The sequence below is a fragment of the Empidonax traillii genome, unplaced genomic scaffold (genome assembly GCF_003031625.1).
Source record: "Empidonax traillii isolate 1590-97213 ecotype Southwest subspecies unplaced genomic scaffold, ASM303162v1 scaffold1325:size547790, whole genome shotgun sequence".
Classification (NCBI taxonomy): domain Eukaryota; kingdom Metazoa; phylum Chordata; class Aves; order Passeriformes; family Tyrannidae; genus Empidonax; species Empidonax traillii.
The window spans coordinates 333,816-344,301 of NW_020956518.1; the positions used below are offsets into that span (position 1 = coordinate 333,816).

General features: G+C 48.6%; 1 protein-coding gene across 2 annotated transcripts in view; it reads left to right on the forward strand.

The window, feature by feature from the left end:
- CSRNP1 (cysteine and serine rich nuclear protein 1) overlaps positions 1-10,486 on the forward strand; it is a 16,867-nt gene that overhangs the window by 1,302 nt on the left and 5,079 nt on the right. For both annotated transcript variants that reach the window (XM_027906595.1, XM_027906596.1), the window contains exons 2-4: positions 6,422-6,617; positions 8,950-9,209; positions 9,695-9,991. In XM_027906595.1, the coding sequence (XP_027762396.1) occupies positions 6,446-6,617; positions 8,950-9,209; positions 9,695-9,991 (729 nt within the window). In that variant the 5' untranslated portion in view covers positions 6,422-6,445. The remainder of the gene's footprint in view (positions 1-6,421; positions 6,618-8,949; positions 9,210-9,694; positions 9,992-10,486) is intronic.

Sequence of the window (10,486 nt, forward strand, 5' to 3'; positions counted from 1 at the left end):
TTGCCGGCTCGCTCTTTCCCAAATCCGCCCGGCTGGGGATGCTTTCCCGTCGCTACAGCAACACCTACCGACGGGCGCACGGAGGGACCGACGGGCGGACAGACGGAGCGGGGCACCCCCCCTCTCACGCCGCCTCCCCAAATAAAACATCGCGGCTTTTACAGCCCACCTGAGAAAAAGGGGGGAAAAAAGAATAACAACCCCTCCCCCCCCCCCCCCCCCCCCCCCCCCCCCCCCCCCCCCCCCCGCAAACTCCTAAGTTTTCTCAGGTTTTTGTAATTTTTTTTTTTTTTTTGCTTGCCTCCTCCTCCCCCCGGCATCCTCCAAAGTGTCTGTCACCTCCGAGTTACATAATGTCGCTGTAGGAAGAGGCTGACACATAGGGACAGCCCTTTCCTAAAGCAGCTCAGTCTTACTAACGCCTGGAATGCCTGGGTGGGATGGATGGAGAGAATAACCCTCACGGCCATTTACAAACCTCAGAGTCACAGAATCAGAATCGTTAAGGTTGGAAAAGCCCTCTAAGATCATCGAGTCCAAACCCTTAACCCTTAATGCCAGTCTTGTCATTTGGTACTAGGAATTCATCACCAGTTATTACTTTATTTTCTTACTTTGTTTTATTTCCATGAAAATCATTTTAGTTTTTCTCTGCTGAGCAGTTTGCAGATAAAGCCCATCGGGGGAGGTCGGTGGGCCGGGGTTATTTTGTGGAGGGTGAGTTTGTTCTCTGCACGGAGAGACTCCGCAGCTCCCGGCAAAGCCTTTAATAATTCAGCGCAGGAAATGCGTGCGTATATATAGCAGGGAAGGTAACGCACAGCGTGTACCTACAGAAGGACAAATATGGAAACCTGGTGTGAATTATTCATGAGGTGTGATCAAATAGAGGATTTTCCTAGACAAAGCACACTTCGCTGTTTTCCTGTTTATTACAGCACAATCAGCGCCGAGTACATCCGAACCTCCTTTCATTCGGGCCGTGTCAGATAACCTTTAATGTGTTTGCTAATGTTTCTTATTTACCTTTCAAGCTGTCAGCGAGAAATAAGGGCTTGGTAGAAAAATCTGACAAGCTTTTTTTTTTTTTTTCTCTTTTTTCTTTGTGGCCTTCCAAAATTGAGGAGGTGGAGTAAAGACTTCTGATACTCTTCTCAGGGAAGGCACAGTGCCTGTTCAGTCTCTGACAGGAGAATAAACTCGTGGTACTCTGGACTGATTCATGCTCCTGCTCCATAGCACGGGGTACTTTGGGTTGTGCTGTTGCATAGTAGGCAGAGGCTATTTTTAACCAGAGCAAGGTTATGAAACCTTAGACCCAGCTGAGTGAAAATAATCTGGTCTGAACTGGAAAGCACAGCTTTGTGTGGCTGGGAACACGCGTGGGACTGTCCCCTGGAGGGTCCTGATGGGATGATCCACTCGCCTTGGCTCCGTCAGCCCCAAAACGGGGAAGTGTTGTCTTTGTGGAGGCTGTCACAGTGGCACTGGGGAAACCACTTAAGTAAATATGCAAAGAATTAAAATAGTTAAATGAGCTAGCAATGAATCAGTGTTGATAGTGTGGTGATTATTAAGTAACCCAGAGGTGTTACTGGAATCACCACTGCTGTTAGACATCAAATTTCTGGGATAGCTAAACGGGAAGCTCAGCTCCACACCAGTTCTTGGTGATTCTCACACCGAGGTCGCTTTACCCGCAATAAAACGGCGGAGTGCAAATAAACACCAGCCCCAAAAACTTCCCTCAGCTCTGCCCCACGAGTCGCCTTCGGAGCAGTACCTGGCTAAAATATGCGGTGGTGTTTTTTAAACTAATATTTACTCCTGCTAGACCTGCACAGCCACTGCAGCTCTGGGGGAGGGAGCGGGAGCCGCTCTGACTCATGGCTCAGCAGAGTTGTTAACTCACTCCCGGCGCCCGAGCCCTCGTCCCGAGAGGTGTGTCGGGAAGAGTCCACCTTGGTGTACTGGGACGAGCCCACTTTGTCTCCGGGGCTGCAGGCTGCGCTTTAAAAGTCAGCAAGCCAGCTCAAAAAGTCACTGGAAAACAAATATTTTCAGTGCCTTGCACTGAGGTTTTGCGGGGTAGCAGGGATTGTTGTTTTCTCGGTGTTACCCAAATTGCTTGGCAAAAGAAACTTTGCTTTCAATAACTCACGCAAAGATTTGGGATCCTTCCATTCTTTAGGATGCTTCACCAACAGAAAGCTCAAAATTTAAAATACCCTTGCTCAGAGGTGTTATCCTGCAATACCATGGCACGAGCAAAGGCAGCTGCTGGGCTCTCTGTGAGGAGTTTGCTTTGCTTGCACTGCAGCAATCGCCTGTTGCTTCAAAGCACATCTACAGCCCCAAAATGCAACACTGAAATATCTTCTCCTCACAGTTCTGCCCAAAGCCACGATGCCTCCTTGTGCAGTCTCTTGGAGACTGGACACTGGTAGGAGTTTTAAGTTGCCTTCCTCTGCGCTTGGCTAAACAAATGCCAAACCTTCTTAAATCTAAATTACTCGAAATATTTACTGTTGAGACGTCGTCCAAGAGGAGGATAGTTAAAACATTAATTCCTCGCATTCCAGTGTATTAGAGCTTTACCCTGCGACTTGCTGAGCGCCAGAAATGGGACTTTGCAGATTCAATCCCCCTCCCCCCAACTAGATAACCCTCCCCAGCTGCCCCCACCCAAACTCTAATACTTTAAAATAAAAATTAAAAAAAAAAAAAAAAAAGGAGGGAGAGAGAAAGAAAGGAATGCACATCTGGGCTAAATATTTGTTAGAAAGTATTCCCAGGATAGTGGGAGTTCTGGTGCCAGAGAGGAATTCCTGCGGGTTTGATCCATTGCATTATGTACTTGTTCCAAAAGCTGTTTTCAGTAAAATAGATGAGTAAGAAGTCTTAGCCAAGAACAGAATGTCTTTTTTGGCAACTAAAAGGAAGATAGGATTATTTTATTTCAGGTTATGTAAAAAAAAAAAAAAAAAAAAAAAAAAAGAGAGAGGGAGAAGGTGGTAAAATTCTGCACTCGGCAGTGCCTGCAGGGATTTGCAATGGCAAGCTTAGATATAGATATTTATTTTTTCCATGCTACTGTGGACATTTTTAGGGCTTCCTTGTAAGACATCACTGTGAATTTAAGGTTCCTTGCAATTAAAATATCCTCGTTGTGTCCAAATGGGCCCCTTTTTTTGGCTGAGTGACCAAAAGCTTTGGTGACATGACTTAAAAGACAGCATCCAAATTGCTGACAGGAATTCTGCTCCCCCGTGCTGGGGTGAGGAGGGGAGGAGAAGATGGTCCTGGCTTTGACAGTAATACCCCCACCTAGAGGATTTTTTGGGGGTGGGTAGAAGTAGGCACCAATGGCTGCAGCCCAATTACATCCCTCCTGAGAAGGATTTGAAAACTTCACCTGGAAAGCATCACAGCCATAAATCAGCAATGAGGGGGAAGGCATTACAGGGGAAAATTAATGTATTTGGCTGGTGGGCAACATGTTCACCAGCTCTTTCCCATTAATTGAGAATCCTGTTTGCACGACACCTACTTTGCATTAACAAAACAATAGGTGTTTTGAAGAAGACAGAATGCCAGAAGTGGAGGGGGGGGGGAGGGTGTTTCCTATGCATTTGGCTCATTCTCATAGATGGGAGCTGCACACACCTCCCTTCGTCCTTCTGGCTCATGATAGTATTTAAAAAATAAATAAATGGAATTGCACCATCTTCTGCACAGCTTGCCTTGGCTCCGGCTTGGTGTTTGTGTTAGCTCAGCTCTCTGGCTTGAGAAGAACACTTCGGTTTTCCCTGTGGTGTGATCTGGGGGGAGGATGTGGTGCGGCTCCTGAGGGGCTGGTGGGTTTGCAGGTGACCCGAGTGTCAGGGTTGTATCTTTGGTTCGGACCTGGGAGTTATCCTGGTCTCAGCAGAGTGATCTTGGCTGCTCCACCACCCTCTGGTGTCTCCCACGAGGCTTGTATGTGATCAGCATTGTATCTCTGAGGCTGTTTGCTGTTGGATGTGTCCCCTACGGGCTTTCTGAGGAGCTGGTTTTTCCCTCCCTTGGCTGCAGTGGCTTCCCTCACTGGCAGTGTCAGAGGTGTCCTTTGGAGCAGCGAGTGGCCACTCTGGGGCACAAACTGGTGCTCTTTCAAGCCAGCTGTGGGATTTTTTTTCAAAGTTTTTGGCCATTCCAGGTGGACAGTGGGGTCTGCAAACCTCTGGCTGCAGCCCAGGCTTTCATTCGGATCCCTGCCTTGGATTTGGAGGGTTTGTATGCTCCTGGTTGTTTTCCTAAAGCAAATGTGAGACAGTGCAGAAGGCATATATATAAAAACAATAAAATTGTAATGTTTTGTAAATGCAGCCAGGTCACTGGTTTGGGTGTTGTGGCTGCCTGGGAGCTCAGCTTTGCTGTGGAGCAGGCAGGAAAGGGGTTAATCCAGGTGTCGGGTAGGAAATGTGCTGCTGGGGCTGGAGGGTGGCCAAATCCACCTTCTCTGCATCTATTTTGGATTAAGGCCAAAAAAACAACAACCCCTCTGTGGCAAAACCACCTGCAGCTCCAGGTCTGCAGGAGGAGGAGGAGGAGGGATGGAGGGATCACTTCTCCCCAGCCCCCAGGTTCAGGGGGCCGTGGGGGATGTACTGGCCCCATAAACGTGTGCTACAGCAAATAATTAACTTCCTCGGGCCAGGGAACTGCTTCATCCAGAGACTTTTCTGACCTTTTAGGGGACTGTTGTCTCCTGGGAAGCTGATGGTAAACATAATTAGCGAGGGTTGGTGCAGGGCTGGGAAGGTACTGTATGTGCTCCCATCCTGCAATGTGATACTGCACAGTGCTCTCAGGATATTGAAAATCCCGTCGTGGGGAGGTTCTTGAAGCTGGTGTGGTGTCTGCACTGCCTGCTCAGGGCTGTCAGAAGGGCAGATTTAGTGTTCCTTTTTCTGTTTCAGGGACTTAAATATAACTTCAGACATGCAAAAGAGGGTGAGAAAGTGTTAAGGTTGCAAAGAATGAATTCAGTTTTTGGAGGAGTTTCAGGTGGTGGGAGGGGATGGGGGCTGGGTGTCTGATACCTCTGTATCTGCACTGTCACCATCCTGGGGCCATTTACTCTCTGTGTTGTCCAGATTTTAGGCATGCTTTAGCTTTTGTGTGTTGTGGGGTGGCTGGTAGCATCCCACGTTGCTGGGGCTCTCCCCTCCTTGCTGGAAGGAATTTGTGGGCTGGGGCTGCATCTCTGCCACTGTGATTGTGTCTTACAGCCTGGTGGGACAGGGTTGAAGCAAGTCACCCCTCTGGCAGCAGCCTGGGTCTCAGCTCAGGGAATAGCTCACTGGCTTCAAAATAAGCTGGCAGAGACTTCTGCAGAAGCAGGGGCAGCTGGGGTGGTGCTGCCAGTGTCTAAAAGGTGGAATGGTCCATCATCCGTGCAGGAGCATCCCAGCTTGGGTGGGAGATGATATCCATTAGAATCACAGAATATCCTGTGTTAAATGGACTCACAGGAATCATCGAGTCCAGCTCCTGGCCCTGCACACGACCACCCCAAGAATCACACTATGTGCCTTAGAGCATTGTCCAAACCTATTGTAGGCAAAGTTTGTAGCTTTTGTGTTTGTTTGTTTGTTTTTTTTTTTTGTCTCCTGAAATTGTACAAACTTTATAAAAGCAAAGTTTAAAAAGATGCAACACAGTTATTTTTTGGTTTTCTATTTATTTTTTTCCTCTTTGAGATGAGCAGGGTCAAAGCATGCACGAAATTTAGGAATCTAGGCAACTACAGAGCTCCTTTGTTTTTAATTAGCTGCATTGTTTTTAATTGCTACTATGCCTGATACATAACCCAGCCTAAACAAGAATAGCTTATTGAATGGGGTACTGACTATGAAAGGCACCGTGAGGAGAAGGGCTGTTCTTCACAGTTGATATATTTGTATTTCAGTGCTTCATTTAATAAGTCTGTTTCCCCGGGGGGCTGTAGCAAGTAAATCATGCCAACAGATTGTTCTCTGCAAACTGGCTTATTTTTGTAATTAGCAAGACGTTAAAGCTGTAACTGCATAGAAAGCGATCTGGGTAAGGAGAAGAATTAGTAAGCAAAATGTAATACTTACTGTTTTATAACATTTGCGTTGATTGAATTGGTTTCTGGACAGTTTGTTGCCTGAGATAGTCGTTTTTTCTCCAGCGCTGCAAAATGGGAGAGAAATTCAGCAGGTGTGCACAGTGAGCTTAGTAAGGTGTGGTTTTTTTTTGGGGGGGAGCACTTTTTGGCAATCACACCTGCACGGCCAAGTGGATCTGTTGGACAAGCTTTGTTGGGGGGAGGGGTTAAAGCCATTCTGCTCATCATGAGAAACTGCCAGTACTTCCCTTGCTTCATTTTGCTTTTCTCCTTTGTGTTTTCCAGGTATATGAAAAATACGGCATCACCATGAGCGGAGTATTGAAAAGGAAGTATGAAGAGCTGGGGGATGACAGTACCTACTGCTCCTCCTCCTCCTGCTCCCCCCTCTCCTCCTCAGCGTCCTCAGGCTGGGAGACTGACGAGGAGAACTCCCGTGGAGAGCCCAGGCCCAGCTCTGCCTTAACGTCCAGCTTCACCCGTGAGTATCTCCAGCAGCCCCTTTCCTGGGATCAGCTGTGCCTCTGCATGGGTTTTTTTGTAGCATGCTGGTGGGTTTTCACCACGCAGAGTCCCCCCTTGGAGCACACCTTTATGGGTGGAAGTGGCTGTCATGACACGGATTTATAACCATCCAGCATCCTCAGGGTTGTCTTCTTCAGCCCTTCCTCCCGGTATTTGTCATTCCTTTATCGTGCTTTTGCTGAAGTCCAAATTTCCAGGAATAGAAACCCAAAGACCTGGGTGTGCAGAGGCATGTGGGTGCCTCCAAGCCCATGCTGCAGGACCTTCTCACCAGCCCTCATTTCCCTGTCAAGTTGTTCCATAGGCAGAAACTAATCAGACAGCAAAGGCCCATAACAGCCTTTTTTAAAAATGATTAACCAGTAGTGTAATTACCATTTCAGAACTCGTTTCCTACATAAGTTGGGTACTTTGCCAGAGAACATGACATGTTTGACATTGCCTCCGCTGCTAGTACAGATAAATGCTATTTTGTTTTCCCAGCAATATCAGTTTTGAGAGCTTTTAGGAAAACATACAGGAGGCAAGGTTGTAAAACCTTTATCTGCCACGTGAAGGGAAAAATAAAAGATACAATAGAGGAACATCTTCACGGTGGAGAAATAGTCCAGCCTAGTAAATTATACTGAACACTCACTGTATATAGCAGTTAAGGTCCACTTAGCAGACACACACAAACACCCAACGGTCTGAAAAGGCTTTAGAAGTCTTGTAATAATAAAGAGTCTCATTCTTGCTTGTCTTCCCAGGTTTTGTGACAAAACAATGAACTTTTTGTATTCCCTGGCTCAATTGGGAAGGGGTCAGGAATGGGAAAACAATTTCGGAGGAGGGGGTTCAGGGAGAGAGAAGCAAATGCCAAAGTGCAGCAGCTCAGCCGATAGATGATCGCAGTGGTTAACTTGCCTTCTGATAAAGGGCTCGTGTTTTAGAAGATTGAGTCAAGGTTATTATGAAAGTGCAACGCGCAGCGCAGAGATATCATCAGAGCGACTGCAGCGCCCAGTGTGTGAACCCCCAGCTATTGAGCAGAAGCTGCTGACACAGCTGGGTGAACACTTTTTTTTTTTTTTTTCCTTTTCCCCATGAAACTGAAACGCTGTATTTTGGCAAGTGAGGCTTGTGAAATGTGGGTGCAGCTAACTGTCCAGTCTTGCACTTTCCCAGCCTTCAGGGCCAGGCCAAACCAGCCAAGCCCCTCAGGTTTTCACAGTCCTTTTGTTGGCTCCTTGCCTGTGGCTCTTCCAGCTGAAGAACGGGGCTCAGTCCCAGCTCTGCAGGAGTCACCCATCCTTTCGGGATTATTTTTTTCCATAATTTCTTCCATGGTGGCCACCAAAGCACCCATGCATCAGCAAAGAATAGGACCAAAAATACCACCGCCACCAAATTTGGGTGTAGCTGGCTCTCGTTCCTGCCACTTTTTTGCAGCTGTGTGACCCAGTGCTGCTGTGCCTTGCTTTGCTTTCTTGGCCAGCTGCGTTCGTGGAAACTCACTGACTCTGAACATGCCCTGACTAATTAGTCCCCCTGCATCTGCTGTGTTTGCATGTGCAGATGTGCAGGACCAGGTATATCTGGAGAGGCTCCCCTTTAAATGGTGTGTAGAATGTTTTAGCAGTTTAAGATAAACCAGAGTCATGTGTTGCCATGTTTACCCTGGGATCACCTGCACAAAGATTAACATCTTCGCAGCTGCTCTCAAATGAGTCCCTTGAGGATAAACTATAGATTCAGAGTTCCTCCCAGTGGATGGTGAAAGGAAGTACCAGAAAAAAAAAAAAACAGCTGTTTCGGCTGTTTTCTGCCCTGCCACAAAAGCTGGAGCCATGCAGTGCTGGAGTGCTGGTGCTCCAGCATCCCAGGAGCAGACCACATGTGGGGCAGGGTGTGTGGGTTTAGAGAGACAGACGTGTAGGATGGCTGGTTCCTTGTTCGTTACGCTCTGCTGCACGTGAAGAATAAGCAAATGTATGTTTCCTGGGGGAAGTCAGGCGGGAAGGAGAAGCAGCAGCCGTTTCATAGGGTCAGTCTCATCGGTGACTCCGATGCAGCAGGACTTGCCTTAGTTTTCTCTCCATCCTCATCCCACCTTTGAAGTGTTAGCTCCTAAAACACCATCAAGCAACGATGTAGCCTTGTCCCATCATTTGTCCCCGTTGAGGGAGTAATTATAAGTCCTGGTGTTTGTAATATTTACAGCCTGTTTGTAACACTTGTGTTCTGTCTGCAGGATGGCAGCGCTGACTTTGTGCCTTTTTTTTTGTTTTCCCTCCCCCCATTTTTAGCCACGTCTATCCTGAAGAAATCCAAGCGACTAAAGAAGAACAATGTGGAGTTTGACCGGGTCACTGTGTTTTACTTCCCACGCTGCCAGGGGTTCACAAGCGTGCCTAGTCGTGGGGGCTGCACCCTGGGGATGGTGAGCAAACACAGCTCCTCCCGGCAGTTCACGCTGGCGGAGTTTTCAAAGGAGCAGGAGAACGTCCGTCGGGGGAAACTTGAAGAGAAGTTAAAAGAGGAGAAGTTGGAAGCGTTGAAATGGAAAGTGAGTAGGAGCATGGGGCTGGGTTGATGAGAAGCTGGTGGATGTCGTTAGTTAATTGGCCAGCTTTCATTAGGAGCCTCTCTGAGGCCTGGGGGCATCAGTCCTTAGCCCTGTTTGGGTCTCCAAAAAACACAGGCTTCAGTGTGGATTTTTTCACTTAGTTCTCCATCTTTGAAAAGTAATGGAAAAGACACTGAAGATGTTTTTGTTCTTTTGGTAGTACCTCTTTATTCCTAGACTTGAGATTCCTCTCAGCATCTCCCAAAAGCTTTTCATCTCTGTTTTAGACACTTGATATCCCAGGAAGCAGCCCCTGTCAGGTCTTCGGGGGCTCTGATGCAGATATTCTTCCTGGGGTTGGCTATCACGGGGTGGGGTGGGTGGGGGGGACAGGTAATTCCTTTCTCATTTCCCCTGATCTGGGATTGCTGATGGCTCTGTGACCCAAACAGGCCACTAATGCTTTGTCCATTTTCTGCCCTCAGCTCACCATGAACGGCACAAAGGAGTCGGAGGAGGCCAACCAGCTCACCATCGACGACATCTCCGACGACGACATCGACGTCAGCAACGTGGACCTGGAGGATGGGTTCTTCCTGCAGCCCTACCCTGCCAAGAAGAGGCGCGCGCTGCTGAAGGCCGTGGGGGTGAAGAAGATCGACAAGGAGGAGAAGCGGGAGCTGCACAACATCCGCCTGTCCCGGGAGGACTGTGGCTGCGACTGCCGGGAGGTCTGCGACCCGGAGACCTGCAGCTGCAGCTTGGCAGGCATCAAGTGTCAGGTACTGCCCTCACCTCTGGGTGCAGGGGAGCACCACAGCTCCAGCTGTGTGTTAGGGCAGGGGGGTTTGGAGCCAGCAGGACAGGGTTAGAGCTGCCTGTAAAGTGCATCCGCTCCCAGCTGCGCTCGGAGCGGAGCAGGTGAGGAAAGCTCTTGGAGATGCTCCCCAGGCTGCAAGGCGGACGCTGCTTGAAAGCGTCCGCTTCCCAAATCACACGTGCAGCAATCCCTGTGCTGCTGGAGCAGCCATGGGGATGTGCCTGAGCCTGCAGCGAGAATGCACACACCACGTGTGTCCCCACGAGACCCGTACCTGCTTGGTCTCCTGCTGGAGATGGGCCACGTGGGAATGTCTGCAAGGGAAAGCTTCTTGCTCCTCACGCAAGGCTGCGATTTCTCCCCCTCCCCCCTGGTTTTATTTTTAATTCTGTTTTCCCTTGGCGTGTGTCACAACTCCCAGCGCGCTCAGGAGAACGTGGGAGTGTCAGCTGAGCGT